This window comes from Arachis duranensis, chromosome 6, assembly GCF_000817695.3.
Source record: "Arachis duranensis cultivar V14167 chromosome 6, aradu.V14167.gnm2.J7QH, whole genome shotgun sequence".
NCBI classification, from domain to species: Eukaryota; Viridiplantae; Streptophyta; class Magnoliopsida; order Fabales; family Fabaceae; genus Arachis; species Arachis duranensis.
Window position 1 is genome coordinate 17,865,928 of NC_029777.3, and position 18,351 is coordinate 17,884,278.

General features: G+C 36.3%; 3 protein-coding genes across 4 annotated transcripts; 2 read left to right on the forward strand and 1 right to left on the reverse strand.

Annotated features, from left to right (window-relative positions):
* The first annotated feature begins 8,211 nt into the window (after positions 1-8,211).
* LOC107493231 (glutamate-1-semialdehyde 2,1-aminomutase, chloroplastic) lies at positions 8,212-10,274 on the forward strand. The gene is made up of 3 exons (XM_016114324.3): positions 8,212-8,669; positions 8,744-8,917; positions 9,024-10,274. The coding sequence occupies exons 1-3, from the start codon at positions 8,487-8,489 to the stop codon at positions 10,089-10,091; spliced, it is 1,425 nt and encodes a 474-aa protein (XP_015969810.1). The 5' UTR covers positions 8,212-8,486; the 3' UTR covers positions 10,092-10,274.
* Positions 10,275-10,650: 376 nt separating this feature from the next.
* On the forward strand, positions 10,651-15,009 carry LOC107493230 (calcium-dependent protein kinase 29). Of its 2 annotated transcripts, none has more exons than XM_016114321.3 (8): positions 10,651-11,352; positions 13,449-13,592; positions 13,676-13,828; positions 13,912-14,027; positions 14,128-14,295; positions 14,388-14,515; positions 14,601-14,700; positions 14,771-15,009. In XM_016114321.3, the coding sequence occupies exons 1-8, from the start codon at positions 10,701-10,703 to the stop codon at positions 14,861-14,863; spliced, it is 1,554 nt and encodes a 517-aa protein (XP_015969807.1). In that variant the 5' UTR covers positions 10,651-10,700; the 3' UTR covers positions 14,864-15,009. The 2 variants fall into 2 exon arrangements, with proteins under 2 accessions (XP_015969807.1, XP_015969808.1); XM_016114322.3 differs by lacking the exon at positions 10,651-11,352 and adding an exon at positions 11,585-12,553.
* Positions 15,010-15,661: 652 nt separating this feature from the next.
* LOC107493190 (uncharacterized) lies at positions 15,662-17,184 on the reverse strand. Its single transcript, XM_052262980.1, has 4 exons — positions 16,983-17,184; positions 16,701-16,817; positions 16,121-16,282; positions 15,662-15,949 (listed from the first exon to the last, which is right to left on the reverse strand). The coding sequence occupies exons 1-3, from the start codon at positions 17,182-17,184 to the stop codon at positions 16,143-16,145; spliced, it is 459 nt and encodes a 152-aa protein (XP_052118940.1). The 3' UTR covers positions 15,662-15,949; positions 16,121-16,142.
* Positions 17,185-18,351: the final 1,167 nt, after the last annotated feature.

Here is an 18,351-nt window from a genome sequence, read left to right on the forward strand (position 1 = left end):
CATCGTTGCCGTTAAAGCCAAGCCAACACAAAAATGTGATTTTGTTATTTGCGTATAATTTAGAATAAAGACTACGATTCTCTCTATTTTTACAAAAATATAACGTGATTTTTGTCTAAAAATAAACACTTTAATTTTTTTTATTTAGAGATAATATGATCTTTTATTAAAAGGTTTGTTAAATAATAACGATAATTATTTTTATGAAAATTTTATTTGTATTATATAAAAAAAGATTAATGATCAAAGTGTCCTTTTTTTTAAAAAAAAAATCGTTTTATCTTTAGTGAAAAATAGACAAAGATAGACTTGGGTGTTTATTCTATCATTAATATAACGATGATTTCCATTATATATCGTAGAGAAGAATTTTGTTGTTGTCTCCCAGCTGAACGACATTTTTTATTTATTTATATGTATTATCTCTTGGAGCACATATTCTGCTAATTTACCTCATTAATATTTTATAAAAATTAGTAAAATTAATTTTAGAAAATAAATAAATAAATAATAACTAAATAAAATAAAAGATAATAAATAATTTTAGTTTATAATCTTATAATTTTAATGGTTAAAAAAAATTATATATTTCTAATTGATGGATGGTTCATATTAAAGAGATCCACTTATAAATTGAGTTTTTTTTAATTCATTTAAATTAAATTATTCAGATAAAATAATATAATATTTCTTTGAGTAGTTTTTTTTTATATATGATATAAAAAGTGTGTTCACTTTTTGTCAAGAGAGAGTATTATTATAGTCTTCTTGTGATAGAGAGAAGTTATAATTTTCAAAGAAAGTTATTCAATTGTTTTCATATTTTATACAAATTTCTAATTTTTTATCTCTATATTTTGCTGTGTCATTTGTCTGGTACCTAACAGTGGTATCAGAGTCAAAGGTTGCTGATTAATATATATTTTTTTTTGCTGCAAGTTACCATCTAAAAAAAATGGCAACAGAGTATGAAATTCCAAAATTCAGTGGGAGTAATTTTTTCGTATGAAAATTGAAGATAAAAGCTATTATGAGAAAAGATAATTGCGTGAAAGCAATTGAATGTAGACCCACTGGAATTACAGATAAAAAATAGAAGGAGATGGACAACAATGCTATTGCAAACTTATACTTGGCACTAGCTGACTCAGTTTTATCATGTGTAGCAGAAAAAAGACAGCAAAAGAAATTTGGGATACTCTCACCCAGTGGCGGAGCCACGTACATGGAAAAGGGGCAATGGCCCCTCCCAAGCTTCCAATTTTTTAGTTTAACTCTCTTTTAATTATTAATTTTTTTCTCTTCTTAACTTATATTTTTTATGTTCGCCCCTCTCAAAAAAATTTCTAGCTCCGCCCCTGCTCTCACCAAATTATATGAAGTCAAGTCACTTCACAACAAGATATTCTTGAAAAGAAGACTTTATACTCTTCGAATGAGTGAGTCCACATCGGCAATGGATCACATCGATCAACAATCGATACGCTATTTTCCCAACTCTCATTGTTGGAATATACCATAGTAGAAAATGAACGTGCAGAGCTCTTACTTCAAAGTCTACCAGATTCATATGATTAGCTTATCATTAACTTAACTAATAATGTTTTGACTGATTATCTTTTTTTTTATGACATGGCTGCTGCGGTTCTTGAAGAAGAATCTAGGCGCAAGAATAAGGAAGATAGATTAGAGAGCTCAAAACTAGCAGAGGCGTTGTTGATGACGAGAGGAAGATCAATGGAGCGTGGTTCCAGTGGGAGCCAAAGTAGACTAAAGTCACAAGGAAAGAAGCAATTCAAATGCTACAATTGTGGCAAGAGAGGGCACTTCAAGAAAAATTGTCGAAATAAGAAGAGTATGGAGAAGGTTCCAGAACGATCAAGTTCTCAAGGATGTGTTGTGAGTACCTCTGATGATAGAAAAATCCTATATAGCGAAGCAACAATTAGTTCTAAAGGCAGCAAATAACTCACTGATGTTTGGATTGTTGATTCAGGAGCAACATGGCACATGACTCCTCATCGTGATTGGTTTTGTACATATGAACCTGTCTTGGAAGGATCGGTGTTTATGAGAAATGATTATGCCTTAGAAATTGTTAGAATGGGTATTGTCAAAATAAAGATGTTTGATGGTTCTATTCGTTCACTTCAAGGGGGTACGATACGTGGAAGGCTTGAAAAAGAATTTGTTGTCGATTGGACAATTGGGTGAACTTGGTTGTAAGACCCATATTGAAGGTGGGATCTTAAAAGTTATTAAAGGAGCTCTTGTGGTAATAAAAGCAGAAAAGATTGCAGCAAATCTATACATGCTTGTGGGAGATACTTTGCAAGAGGCAGAGACATCAGTTGCTTCAGCAAGCCAAGAAGAAATGATGATGATATGACATTGCAAAATAGGTCACATGTCAGAATGAGGCTTGAAGATTCTTGTAGAACGTAATCTCATTCCCAGGCTCAAATCGGTAAACTTACCATTTTGTAAGCATTGTGTTACAAGCAAGCAACATAGATTGACGTTTGGTAGATCAACTGCTCGAAGCAAGCACATATTAGAGTTGATTCACTCTGATGTATAGGAGTCACTAGAGATGTCTCTACGAGGAGCAAAATATCTTGTATCGTTTATTGACGATTACTCTAGGAGGCTATGGGTGTACCCAATCAAGAAGAAGTCAGACGTATTTGTGATGTTCAAAGAGTTCAAAGCAAAGTTAGAACTTGAATTTGGAAGGAAGATCAAGTGTTTAAGGACAGATAATGGAGGAGAATATGTCGATGGTAATTTTCTAACATTTTGCAAGCAAGCATGTATTCAACGGCAATTCACAGTTACATATACGCCTCAGCAAAATGGTGTAACAGAGCGAATGAATAGGACTCTCCTAGAAAGAGCACGAGTTATGTTGCAAATTGCAGGTTTAGCCAAGTCTTTCTGGGCAGAAGCTGTTAAAACAGCCTGTTATGTGATGAATCGGTCACCATCAACTTCAATTGGGTTGAAGACACCAATGGAGATGTGGCAAGGTAAGCCACGTAATTATTCTTCTTTACATATATTTGGTTGTCTTGTTTACGTGATGTACAATTTCCAGGAAAGAACAAAGCTGAACCCAAAGTCTAGAAAATGTATATTCTTAGGTTATGCTGACGGAGTTAAGGGGTATCGCCTGTGGGATCCCACTGCCCGCAAGGTAGTTGTCAGTAGAGATGTGATATTTGCAAAAGATGAATTACAAAAAAGAACAAGAAAATGATAGCACTATTAAAGAGATAACCATTGTTCAAATAGATGAAAAATACAGAGAAGATGATCTTTCTGAAGTAGAACAACAGCACGAAGAACAAGAAATAGAGACCAATGACATAGAAGTTCGTCGATCCACTCGACAAAGAAGAATACCATCATGACACTCAAATTATGTTTTGACAAACCTTGATGCATATTGTCTTTTGACAGAAGATGCAGAACCAACAACTTTTATGGAGGCTATGTGCAATCCAGACGCTTCTATATGGATGACAACAATGCAAGAAGAAATTGAGGCATTACATAGGAACCATACCTGGAAACTTGTTGAACTTCCAACAGGTTAGATAGCCATTGGTAACAAATGGGTTTACAAGATCAAACGAGATAGTAATGATCAGGTGGAACGATATCATGCAAGATTGGTTGTCAAGGGATATGCTCAGAAAGAAGGTGTTGATTTCAATGAAATATTTTCTCCAGTAGTGAGACTAACTACTATTAGATTAGTTTTGGCTATGTGTCCTGTGTTCAAGGTTCTGAAAATCGGACCGGTCATCAAACCGCTCTAGTCACTGGTTCAATGATTTACTGGTCCAACCGATCCAACTGGTGGTTCAACCGAAAAAACCATTTTAGAATAAAATAATAAATAAATTATAAATAAACATCCTAAAATATCTTCCAGATTTAAAATATTACACCAAAAATTATCAACCAAATTCATATGATATTATCAAAATACAAACTCAAAAGTTAAATAGTAAAAAAATCTAAATATTAAATTTTGACTTTGAGCGTTAACATGATCACTTAACACCTCAAATTCTAATTTAGAAATGTTAGGAGACAAAGGATTATCAATTTCAAAAGAATGTTGAGCTAGTTCAATTAGAAAATGTTGATCATTCTGTGATATTATGCTAACTGAACATGAACCTAAACCTTGCAAGATGATATTTTCGGTTTAATCTTAGGCAGCATTGCGTTCATCTGTTGTAAGAGAGCTCTCTTAGCAACAGATTCTTCTTGTTGAGCAAGCCATAAACGGAATCTAGTGTTGTTTCCAAGTCGAGATATCAACCTAACAAGTAGTCATTGAATAAGAAAGCATAACATATCACCAACTACCTATACACTTTGACTCTCCTTCCACTACCATCATCATCATTCATCAGTTTATTTATATATGGCATTGGCAGGTAGCTACCCTACTCATTCAGTAACAACCAGCATTTGATTTGATTTCCATTTTTAGCATTCAGCAACAACCATTACAAAACAGCAGCATAACAACAACAATGCCATAACAAAACAGCAGCATAACAACAACAGCAGGTTAACAAGTCATTAATCACAAATTCCAAATTCAAAACACTGATCAGTGATCACACAATCACAGTGCCATAACAAAACGCAGCATAACAAAAATAGCAGCTTAACAAGTCACTAATCAGAAATTCCAAATTCAAAACACTGACCAGTGATCGTAGAATCACAGTGCCATAATATAACAGATATAAAATTAAAAATAGCCACAACACAATGAAAAATAAAAAATCTTCAACAAGACCATATCTAAATTCTGCCGACAACATTCAACAATATTGCAACACAGAGCCATCAAAGCAATTAGAAAATAGCAAAACACTAAAAGAGAGTAACAGTACATAGTACACAGCCATCAGAGCAATTAGAAAATAGCAAAACACTAAAACAGAGTAATAGTTACTATATTAGGTGTTCTGGACTCTAGTTGGTAAAAATGACATAACAAAGTTTCCAGCATTAGCAACCAATCCATATATACAAGTTTCCATAGCAATCAGAAGTTCAGAACCATACATACAAAGAAGACCGAAGACCGAAGAAGAAGAATTGAAGAACCAAACTTTAGAACCAAACTTCAAGCCAAGACCCACAAAGAATTGAAGAAAAATGGAACAAAAATTGAAGAAGAAGTTAAGAGAAGATGAAGATGAGGAGCCACTAACCTGGGTTCGAGAAGCCAGCAAAGACGAAGAGGACCTGCCGAGTTACTGGGTTCCTGACACGGCGAAGAGGAAGAAGCGGTGGTGCTGAGGACTTGGGACGGCGGCGGCGCTGAGGCCCTGAGAACGGCGGCGACGATTGAGGGCTAGGGTTCGGCGACCAGGGGTGAGATGAATATGATTGGGGGAAGAGGGGGTTGGTCACGTTACTGGATCGGGTTTTCTTTTTTTTTTTTTCCAAATTTAAAACGCCGTCGTTTTATCCGAACCGGCCGGTCATCGGTCCGGTCCAACCGGCCGGTTCGACTGTTTTCTAACGGTTTTCTCTCGAGCGGTTATAGGAAAAGGACCGGACTACTTGCATCATCGGTTCCCAGTGGAACCGGTTCGTCCAGACGGTCTGGTCTGATTTTCAGAACATTGGCTGTATTTGATTTACATCTAGAGCAATTAGATGTAAAGACTGCTTTTCTTCCTGGAGAACTTGAAGAAGAGATATATATGCTCCAACCAGAAGGTTTTGAAGAACAAGGAAAAGAAAACTTGGTTTGCAGGTTAACTAAATCTCTGTACGGTCTAAAGCAGGTGCCGAGGTGTTAGTATAAGAGATTTGATTCTTTCATTATTAGCCTTGGATATAACATACTTAGTTCAGATGATTATACCTATTACAAAAGGTCTAGTGATAATGATTTCATCATTCTGCTGTTGTATGTGGATGGCATGTTGGTGGTAGGTCCCAACAAAGATCAAATCCAAGAATTGAAGCCACAGTTGGCTAGAAAATTTGATATGAAAGACTTGGAACCAGCAAACAAGTTTTTAGGGATGCAAATTCTCCGAGACAAAAAAGATAAGAAGATTTGGTTATCACAAAAGAATTATTTGAAGAAGATCTTGCACGCTTCAACATGCAAGAGTGTAAGCCAATTTCAAGCCCACTTCCCATGAATTTTAAATTATTCTCAAGTATGTGCCCTAGTAGTGAAGCAGAGAGGATGGAAATGTCTCGAGTACTGTATGCATCAGCAGTAGGAAGTCTTATGTATGCCATGATCTGTACAAGGCTAGATATTACTCAAGCAGTTGCGGTGGTAAGTCGATTTATGACAGATCCGGGTAAAGAGCATTAGAATATTGTTAAGAGGATCATGAGATACATCAAAGGGACCTCGAATGTTGCATTATGTTTTGGGGGATCAGAATTCATTGTCAATGGATATGTCGACTCAGACTTTGTAGGTGATCTTGATAAACGAAAATCTACTACAGGCTATGTGTTTACACTTGCAGGAGGAACTGTGAGTTGGCTATCTAAATTACAGACTGTTGTAGCTTTATCTACTATAGAAGCTGAATATATGACAGCTATACAAGCATGCAAGGAAGCTATTTGGATCCAAAGGTTGATAGAAGAATTCGGGCACAAGCAACAGAAGATTTCTGTATATTGTGACAGTCAAAGTGCCTTGCACATTGCAAAGAATCCTGCCTTTCATTCAAGAACAAAACACATTGGAGTACAATATCACTTTGTTCGGGAAGTAGTAGAAGAAGAAAGTGTTGATATATAGAAGATTCATACTAAAGATAACCTAGCAAATGCCATAACAAAACCAATCAATACAGAAAAGTTTGAATGGTGTAGATCCTCATACGGCCTATGGAATACATGAGCAACATGAATTTTAAAAAGTTATCAAAATTAGCTTTAAGTGGAAGATTGTGAAAATTAGTAAAGCTAATTTTAGAAAATAAGTAAATAATAACTAAATAAAATGAAAGGTAATAAACAATCCTAGTTTGTAACCTTAGAATTTTTAATGGTTGAAAAAGAGAAGAATTATATATCTCTAATTGACAGATGATTCATATCGAAGAGACTCACTTATAAATTGAGTTTTTCTTTAATTCATTTAAATCAAGTCGTCCAGATTGAATAACATAATATATCTTTGAATAATTTTTTTCTATATATGATAGAGAGAAGTGTGTTCTTTTTTTGTCAAGAGAGAGTGTTATTGTAGTCTTTTTGTGATATAGAAAAATTATAATTCTCAAAAAAATTATTCAATTATTTTTATATTTTATATACATTTTTTATTTTTTGTTTCTATATTTTGTTGTGTCATTTGTCTGATACATAACATATTTTAGTATTTCTCAGCTATGCAACTATGGAAGGCTGAAGGCATTATAGTTTGTTATATATATACACTAATAATCCCCTAAGGCCCTAATAATCCCCTTGATAAGGTATATTCATAACCATATGGAATGATGATACGTTTGATACTCCACCGTATTATATTTTATGTTCATTCAAAATAAACAAATCCAACGGACCTATTAATATTTACTAACTTACTATGTATTTTTATGACGCCGTAGATGATCAATTTGATTATACTTCAACATCTGATCATACACAAGTACACAACAAACGTAATTTAATAAGCATAAGCTTTAGCTTCATGGGAGGAGGCGTCAAAATGAAATAAAGTTTCACTTTGAAAAGGTAAAAGACAAAAACCTTTTTTTTTTAATTGGAAACATTTTAGATTTCAATCTTGCACTTAGACTCTTGCACAGTTGCACTGCTTTGTTTCAGGAGGAATATTTTAATATGAACTTTATTCCTATGTTTTTGGTAGTATAATAAGTTAATAACTATTATTTTAATGTATGATTTCACTTGAATGTTGTTCAGTCTGATTTTTTTTTTTATGGTTTTCACTTTTCGTTTGGGTATTGAGACCTTATTTCTGGGTCAAGGGTATTGAGATTTGAGAGTATATTTGAGTTTACTATAAAGCAATATAAAAGGCTGAAGGTCCAAATTGGTATGTACAGAAATGTGCAGTAAATGGTTTGGGTGAATATCCATATATTTTTGTGTTTAGTACGGATCGGTTAAACCAACCCACACCACAACAACAGATCACACTTAATTGTTAATTCCAATAAGATCACAGTAACTAAAGAGGACTTGGCTTAAAAACAGCTAGAAACCTGCTTGAATCATCATTCATCGCTACTCTGATTGTGCAGGTATCTAGTTGATACTGTTGTTGATTAAATTAATTGCTACTCGGCTTGAATTGAGTTGTGAATTTGAAAAGCGAGCCCAATCCCATTAACTACCCTCTTCGATGGCCCAATTTGACTTTAGGCATTAGGTGCCCTACCTACTACCATTTTCAATTTGACTGACCAGCTCTCTCTCTCTCTCGCGATCAATCCATGGCTGCTGGTGCTTCTAGTTTTTACTGTATTCCGCAGGCGGGTGCCAAGTCAAGCTCAAGGATGCGATTCTCGCGTGCTTGCAGAATGCAGCAGCAGGTGTCACTCAACAACGACAATAACACCAATAACAACTTGAACTTGTCTCTTACCAAATCCCAACAAGCTTTCACTGCTGCCCTGGTACTAACTATTTACATTCAATTCATACTCAATACTATTACGATGCCACTTTTTAATTAATTTGCAAAAAATAGGATTTGATGCCAGGAGGTGTGAACTCTCCAGTACGTGCCTTCAAATCTGTTGGTGGGCAACCAATTGTGATTGAGTCGGCTAAGGGATCTCGCATGCGGGACATTGATGGAAATCAATACATTGATTATGTGGGTTCTTGGGGTCCTGCAATTATTGGTCATGCACACCCTAAGGTTACCTTTCTTCTGCTCTATTGTTTCCACCACATATTATATCTGTTGACTATGTGTCCATGGAGCAGAGCAAAGTCACGTTTGACTTTCATTTGTTCATCATCAGGTACTTGCAGCATTAGCTGACACAATGCAAAAAGGAACCAGCTTTGGTGCACCTTGTCTGCTTGAAAACACTTTAGCCCAAATGGTCATCGCTGCAGTTCCAAGCATAGAAATGGTTCGCTTCGTGAACTCGGGCACGGAAGCATGCATGGGGGCGCTTCGTCTCGCTCGCGCATTCACGGGGAAGCCCAAGATCATCAAGTTCGAGGGCTGCTACCATGGCCACGCCGATTCCTTGCTCGTCAAGGCAGGAAGTGGAGTGGCCACCTTAGGACTTCCAGACTCCCCTGGAGTTCCTCAGGCAGCCACTTCTGATACCCTTACTGCGCCCTACAACCACATATCAGCCGTAGAGAAACTCTTTCACCTTCACAAGGGAGATATTGCAGCAGTTATCCTAGAACCTGTTGTGGGAAACTCTGGTTTCATTCTTCCTAAACCCGATTTTCTTGCTGCCATTCGCAAGATCACCAAGGAAAACAATAGTCTCCTCATATTTGATGAAGTTATGACCGGATTCCGCTTGGCATACGGGGGAGCTCAAGAATATTTTGGCATAGTTCCTGACTTGACAACTTTAGGAAAAATAATTGGCGGGGGCTTGCCGGTAGGTGCATACGGGGGTAGGAGGAATATAATGGAAATGGTGGCACCTGCTGGACCAGTGTACCAAGCTGGGACATTGAGTGGGAACCCTTTGGCTATGGCTGCAGGGATAGAAACTCTGAAGCTTATTAGGCAGCCGGGAAGTTATGAGTATTTGGACAAAATAACAGGCGAACTTGTTAATGGCATTCTTGAAGCTGGGAAGAGGGCAGGGCATCCCATGTGTGGTGGTCACATAAATGGCATGTTTGGTTTTTTCTTCACAGAAGGACCTGTGAACAATTTTGCAGATGCTAACAAGAGTGATACAGACAAGTTTGCTAGGTTCTACTGGGGTATGTTGGAGGAAGGTGTGTATTTTGCACCTTCTAAGTTTGAGGCTGGCTTCTCTAGCTTGGCACATACTCTTGATGACATTCAGTTCACAATAGCAGCTGCTCATAAGGTTTTGAGCAACATATGATGAATCAATAATAGTAATTATGCAATACTTTATGGTTACATATGCATATACTAGTTTTCAACTCCAGCTTTTGCATATCAATTTATATACAAGTATCATATAGTTTTGTATTTATTTATTTTCTGTAAAACAATTTTAAAGATTTCTTATTAACTCAACTTAGCACGTGATGTTTTGACTCCACTAGGAAATTCTTGGACGGTGATTTACTTATTATTCATTTATGCACCAACAAATATTATCTTAGTAAGTTGTAAGAAACTAAGAATCCCATAGATGCGAAGCGTAGGTTGATGGCATTCCAAGGCGTTTATATATATACCTTTTTTATGAGCGAGGTTCAATGATAGTTAGTTTGGCATAATAGCAATACTCCAACAGCAGTAGTCCAATACCAAGAGAAGAGTAATGGAATCAGTTCTCTTGCAGAAATACAAGCATAGGGGGCTTCTTAAGACTAATCCGAGGGAAGAAGGAAAGCATCCCAAAAATTATTGGTGTATTGTGTATATATATAATAGGCAAGGTCCCAAAGATTTTGAGAAAGCTAAGATACAAGTGAAACTTGGAAACTAAACCTTAATTGGTGAAATAATAATAACAAGAAGAATGGGACTGGGGCTGTTCAGGATGTTCAACTGCTTCAGTAGTAAGCCCCGTGAAATTCCGATTATTCTAGGGTCGGAGACGCCGCCGCGGCCAAAGCAGAGGCAGCGGAAAGAAGAGTTGGGGGGCGGGGGGGAGTCAAAGATAGGAGGAATCCTGGGGAGGCCATACGTGGACATAAATACGATGTACGAGATGAAGAAGGAGCTGGGAAGAGGGCAGTCAGGGGTGACATACCTGTGCATAGAGAGGTCGACGGGGAGGGAATACGCATGCAAGACGATTGCAAGAGGGAAGCTGGTGAGGAAGGAAGAGATAGAAGACGTGAGGAGGGAGATAATGATACTGCAGCACCTGTCAGGGCAGCCCAACATAGTGGAGTTTCGTGGGGCATATGAAGACAGGCAGAACGTGCACGTGGTGATGGAGCTTTGCAGCGGAGGGGAGCTGTTTGACAGGATCATAGACAAGGGCACCTACTCCGAGAGGGAGGCTGCCCGCTTGATGAGGCAGATTGTCACCGTCGTCCATGTTTGCCACTTCATGGGCGTCATCCACAGAGACCTTAAGCCTGAGAACTTCTTGCTTGCCTCTAAGGACCCCCTTGCTCCCCTTAAAGCTACTGATTTTGGCGTCTCCGTTTTCATTGAGCAAGGTAACTAATAGCTCATCTTAAGATAACACTATTCATACAATGAGATGAATCACAAACTATGTCTAAATAACATTTTTGAATATATATATATATTGAGTGATTGACCGTCTGACCAAAAGGATAGAATATAAGTATAAAAAGCGTGTATAGTAATAAAGGATTTCCTACATAATATTAGGTATATAAATAGAGAATCTCTGGTAGCACTGGAAGCACGAAATCGGTCTCTGGTTCTCTCTCTGTCTTTCTCTCTCTATGTGCAAAATTAAATAAAGCGGGTTGAGCGTAAAGATAAAAAAAGTGAAGGGAATGATGCTATGCTTTGTTTTGGTGTGTGAGGATGGAGTGAAGTGAAGGACCATCTCATCCGTTTTTCAAAGCCAAAGCGAGAGCCAATGCAAAAAAGCACCATAGTGTTGGATTGTTTAATCAGTACACACATAACCAACATAACGTAACTAATTAATCTCTGTATCCTCTCTTAGCTAGCTAGCTAGCTTCTCTTTGTTTCGTTGCCTTTTATCTATCTACTGTGCCCAATTATATAATTAAATGGGGCAGTGCTTCACTAAATCCCAAAGTAATAACAGAATCCCAATCTCATATGAACCCGATTCACCGCCGCCGCCGCCAAACAGAAGCAAACAAGGCGTGCCAGCATACCGTCCAGCAAAATCAGAGGCGGCCTCGTCGTCATCCATCATAGGGAAGGCTTTGACGGACATAAACGAATTGTACAGGCTGGAGAGGGAGCTGGGAAGGGGGCAGTTCGGCGTGACGTACCTGTGCACGGAGAAGGCGACAGGAAGACAATACGCGTGCAAGTCGATAGCGAGAAGAAAGGTGACGCGGAAGAACGAGATGGATGACGTGAAGAGGGAGATAATGATCCTTCAGCACCTGACGGGGCAGCCCAACATCGTGGAGTTCAAGGGAGCCTACGAGGACAGGCAGCACGTGCATTTGGTGATGGAGTTGTGCCGCGGCGGCGAACTCTTCGACAGGATCATAGCCAGGGGGAGTTACTCTGAGAGGGAGGCTGCTTCCATATGCAGGCAGATCGTCAATGTGGTTCATGTTTGCCACTTCATGGGTGTCATGCATAGGGATCTCAAGCCTGAGAATTTCTTGTTGGTTAGTAGGGATCACAATGCTCCTTTGAAAGCCACCGATTTTGGTTTGTCTGTCTTCATTGAAGAAGGTTCGTTTCTTTTGCATTATTCTGTCTCCTCTCTTCTCTATCCTTGTTGGATATTCATCATCATTCTATCTTCACATAAATCACATAATATATTTTTCTTACCCATTTTTTATTATTAATAACATCCAAAACTCAGCTTGCAGCCAGAGCATTAAGAACACAAAAACAAACATACAAAATTGACTTAGGTAGGCAGGTTCGTTCTTCACATGATAATTTATTGGCATTGCCAAGTTTTATTTGTTAGAAATTTTTGTATGCTGAGGAAATAAGAATTTCTTTTCGAACATGGTATAATGAATACTTAAGAGTGACGTAAAATGTTAGCAAATAGGGAAGTCAATATATTAGAGCAAGAGATATTTCATATTCCAGCTTCTCAATTATATTATATTATATTGTTTAATGTTTAGTTTGTTTAAGAAACTTTGGTGAAAAAAACTTTAAGGATGAGCATGACCAAGTCTACTATATAAAGTCCGAGTCAACCACCTAAGTAAACGACCTCCTGCATGATAACGACAAGTCAACGGGTAAACGGTTTCCCATTGCAAAAAAGAGCAACTAAAGAAAAGCAGAGAGATAAGGAGAGTGTGTTTTGTGTGTACAGGACACTCGAGTTGAACCCTACAATTTATTAGTAGACCATCATGTCTTGCCATTCAAGTTCCATTACAAGAAGATATTAAGACTTTTGGGACGTGGTTAACAGATACTATATATATAAACACAACAGTAGCAGCAACAAGCCCTTAATTAAAAAGTGTGTTAGCCATGCACCATTATTAAGTGGTGACAATAACAATTGCATAATGGCCTAATGGGCGCCAAATTAATTTTGAGGTTGATAACATAGAGATGCAGCAATGCTTAACGTGTATTAATAATTGTACAGATAAAGTGTACAAAGAAATAGTTGGAAGTGCATACTATGTGGCTCCGGAGGTGCTGAAACGCAATTATGGAAAGGAGATAGATGTGTGGAGTGCTGGAGTCATTCTATACATTCTCTTAAGCGGGGTGCCCCCATTTTGGGGTGGTAAGTAATAAGTGCATACATAACCCTCCCTCTGTCGCTCTGTTTCGGACTCACTCATCACTATCATTGTTGGACAATTTCAGAAACTGAGAAGCAGATCTTTGATGCTATCTTGGAAGGGAAATTAGATCTAGAAAGCGCACCATGGCCTTCTATTTCAGCTGCTGCAAAAGATTTGATCAGGAAAATGTTAGCCTATGAACCTAAGAAACGCATCACAGCTTCTGCTGCCCTTGGTAAATTTCATTCATTTCCAGTATGAAGCTAGCTATGTATCATAATGGTTACTAAGGTTATTCACATTATGAATATGAATCAGAACACCCTTGGATGAAGGAAGGGGGGGAAGCATCTGACAAGCCTATAGACAATGCGGTTTTAAGTAGGATGAAACAATTCAGAGCAATGAACAAGATGAAGAAACTTGCTTTAAAGGTGCCTTTACAATTCCATTCTAAATGTGAAAAATCACTTGATTATAGTATATTATTTCTTGTGTGTGATATGACAAATACTTTATCTTTGGACATGGAAGGTGATAGCACAAAACCTTTCAGAGGAAGAAATCAAGGGCCTGAAACAAATGTTCAACAATATGGATACGGATCGCAGCGGCACAATCACTTTCGAAGAACTGAAATCTGGTTTGTCCAGATTGGGATCCAAGCTTTCTGAAACTGAAATAAGGCAGCTAATGGATGCTGTGAGTTAGTTCAGTCAGAAATAATATTAATGTTATACAAAAACACATGCTTTCTATTTTGCATTTGTATATATGTATGTCGTGCCATGCAGGCTGATGTTGATAAGAATGGAACCATTGACTATTATGAATTCATTACTGCCACCATGCATCGGCATAAACTTGAGAAGGAAGAAAATTTGTATAAGGCTTTTCAATACTTTGACAAGGATAGCAGCGGGTCAGTACGTAAATTATATTCATTCATTTCATCCTCACATTGATATATATGTTGGTCAACACAATTTCCTGACCTTGCTCCTCAGTTACATAACAAGAGATGAGCTTAGACATGCTTTGACTGAATATCAAATGGGAGATGAAGCAACTATTGATGAAGTCATTGATGACGTTGACACTGACAAGGTACGGATATTATTATATACTTCCTATCCGTATTCCATATTATTCATCACTGTGATGCTTCATTTTGCAGGATGGGAAGATCAACTACGAGGAGTTCGTGGCTATGATGAGGAAGGGGACATTGGATAATGAAGGGGTTATCGGCAAAGAGAGAACACGATAATCTGCTGAGTTCACTCTACTTTTATGTAAAATTTGAGAGAACTCAACATGTATTACTTTGTAAAGTTGTTTCACGTGAATACATTGCAACATGTACCGAAAATAAATAAAACTATGTCAAGAGTCAAGACATATGCTTCAAAGTAATTGCACCTTTGTTATTTATTTACATTCTCTTTACTAGTAATTTGCACAAAAATGATAGAAGATTCGAAAGAAGCTTGCATGAATACACATTTAACAACTCATGCTTAAGTACATTCATATTAAAATAAAAAAAAGTTTCACCATCCTTTTTTATGGCACTTGCTTACGGACGCCGCTAACTTCATTATAAACTTATTATATCTAAGAAGTTATCAAATATTTCACTATATTTACTCATTAAAGAAAAATTTAAGTATCACATAAATCAAAAGAAAAATTTAAGTAATCATAGCTAAGATCATGCAAAACCATCGATTTCACTTCTTTAAAGAAGACCACTTTCATCTGCAAGAGATCTCACATGGCTAATTCTTCGACATATGATCAGTTAGACTGGTTTGCGAAGAAAGAAAGGGAATGTCAAAATTTTCACATCTAAAATATTTTATTTTTAGTAGCCGATGACAGGTAAAACACTATCAAATGACCTTCAAATCAAGCTCCAAAACAGGAATTTTCAGACCATCCTTTTCGTTTTCATAGAAAAGCATGCTATGGTAATCTTCTGTTGAGATTAACCTTTCCCTCTCCCAGTTCCCACTTTAAACTCCTTATAAAGACAAACCGAATCCAAGGAGACAAAGATGAGACATTTTGGAATGGGGATGTCAAACATTGATGGGAGACGATATGCCCATTATACTTTGTAATCAAGATAACATATGAAGAATTTCACATAGAATACATGTTTGGAACTTGAAAATCCAATATTCACTTTCAAAACAAACAAAAGACTAATGGAATAAAAATAAGTTCCATCTGGTGTCATCCTTCTGTCCAACCCCTGTGACTGAATTCTCAGAGGAGTTTAGCTTTTACATACTTGTCAGTTCATATTTTTTGATTCATAACTCTTAAGGCCAACGGAATTTGGATCAATCTGAAATAAATGGTAAAACCTGTTAGAGTTTGAAGCAGAAGTAAGCGTAACCACTGCAAAGAACCAAATACTGAAATACCACCACATAGAGGAGAAATAAATAAATAATAATGCAAGACATTACATTATATTATAAAATTTCTGGAAAGGGGGAGAAATTTCCTTTCATACCGGTGCATATTCACTTTGATCATCAGTGACCTTGCATATCAAGCATTTCATCCAGTCGTTTCAATCTTTCCATTCCTTCACTAATCAGGTATCGGATCCTTTGCTTGTCTTTACAATCCCGATTATTTTCCATCTCTTGTCTAATTGTCTGTCTCAGTTCATCTGTCACATTCCATTTGATCTTAAACAGTTTCATAAAACTTTAAGTGAAACAAAGTAAGGCCTGCCAAACAATGCTGACTATCCAACGTAGACATTGGATGACTAGACCAAATTACACAAACATTCCATGTCCCGTAATTTAATCAAGTTCAAATGTAAAATTATCCAAGTATACGTATGCATAAATATATCATTTTATTACTAACATTAGAACCTATTACTCTATTAGGACTATCTTTATATCACAAAATCCGATAAAGAGAATGGCCCAACTCAAGATTCAATGCTTATGCTTGAGTTCCTTTACCAGCGGTCCTAATAAATCACATTACAGTACTTATGAAAACACGAAGCAAGACTACAGAGCTCAAATTTTGAGCTTAATACACTTGCACTAAGATGTCACAGAAATGCTGACCTTTAGCAGCAGTAGGGGCTCGAGCAGAAATCCTCAATGCTTGCCTGTAAAGCTTCAAGACTCGAGCGCGAAGAAGGAAGTCCTGCAGATCCATGGAGATAAGACTATCCAGCACTCACCTCTTCCTACCTAAGCGCATTTATCAGAATCAGGATGCCACAAAGAAAGCATAATGCATTCGTTTGCACATTGCAGCAAACAGATGGTGTGCTCGGACGTTTTCGAGAGTGTTATGCACAATTGAACAATGCCAAAGCAGAAGAGTGATGTAGATTGCAGTACCTGTGATGGTGATTGTTGAGAATATCGAAGTTGGTGTTACTGGGCTGAGAAAGATGCAGTCGGTTACAGATAAAAATACGGCGACCAGCCATCCACGACGGCATGGAAGCTTGAAGCTCAACCACATAAAGGCAAATATCTGCAAACACTGAAGCCCAATAATGGTTGGCGTTATTAGAGCTCTGTCCAATAATAGGCCCATCTAGACTAAATTGGGCCTAAAATATACTAGGTAATGATGTAGTTCAAACCACTACTCCGGTCCAAAAATAAAAAACCGCTTCTGAGTTTTGGAATTTAATAAAAAAACATTGATTACCAAAACAAAATTGGAATTTGATATCATTTTCCAATTGAAAAAAAATGTTATATGCTCTACCTTTATAACTATCTCTATTGGATATCGTTTACTTTTAATATTAAAAGTGATCGATAAAAAATTAGAAAAAACAAAAGTTTTTTTGTACCTAAAAGAAGTTGTACAAATGAGGTGCATAAGATAAGTTGTCACACTTATACTTATTTCTCATTTTCTTTGTGGTATATTATATGCATTTTTTATGTGCACTTATTTTGAATACTTTCGGTATTAAAAATAATGGGTAAGAAGTTAGAGAAATAAAAAAAATTGTTTTTTTATATTATAAAAAATACAAAAAAATGTACACAAATAACATTAATTCTCTCTCTCTCTCTCTCTCTATATATATATAAAAGATAAATGAGGCCTCTATCATAAGGTAGATTTGGCTGTTTCTAAATTTAAAAAATTATATTAGAATATTAAGATTCAAAAAGTGATTCCATAAATCAGTTTTTCAATTATTAAGTTTTACTATATAAATTAAATAATAATAAAATTATAATTTTAAAAAATTTAAAAGATTTAATTAAAAATAACTACTATGTTATATAGTGAGATTTAAAATATTAAAATTTTAAATATATAATCAACAATAATTTGATAAACTCATTTAAATAAAAAAATTACTATAAAAAAAATTACAATTTAAAAATATAAAATTTTAAAATATAAATGACACAATAAATTTTAAATTTATTATTAAAATTTATTATTTTGTATAAAGAGAATTTTGTTTATTAAGGTCTAAAAAATAATATTGAAATTAGTACTATAAAAAAATATTTTAAATTTAATATTATGAAAAAAATTATATAAGGACTAATTTGATTAATTTTTAAAATTTAAGGGATAAAAATGACTTACATTTAAACTTTCAGGGATTATTTTGATTATAAACAATTTTTTTACATGTCAAGTGGCACATGGCATGCTAGGTGTCACTGACCTGACACGTCAACCAATCATCTGGTGACACGTGGCACTTAACGTGACACGTCATCATCT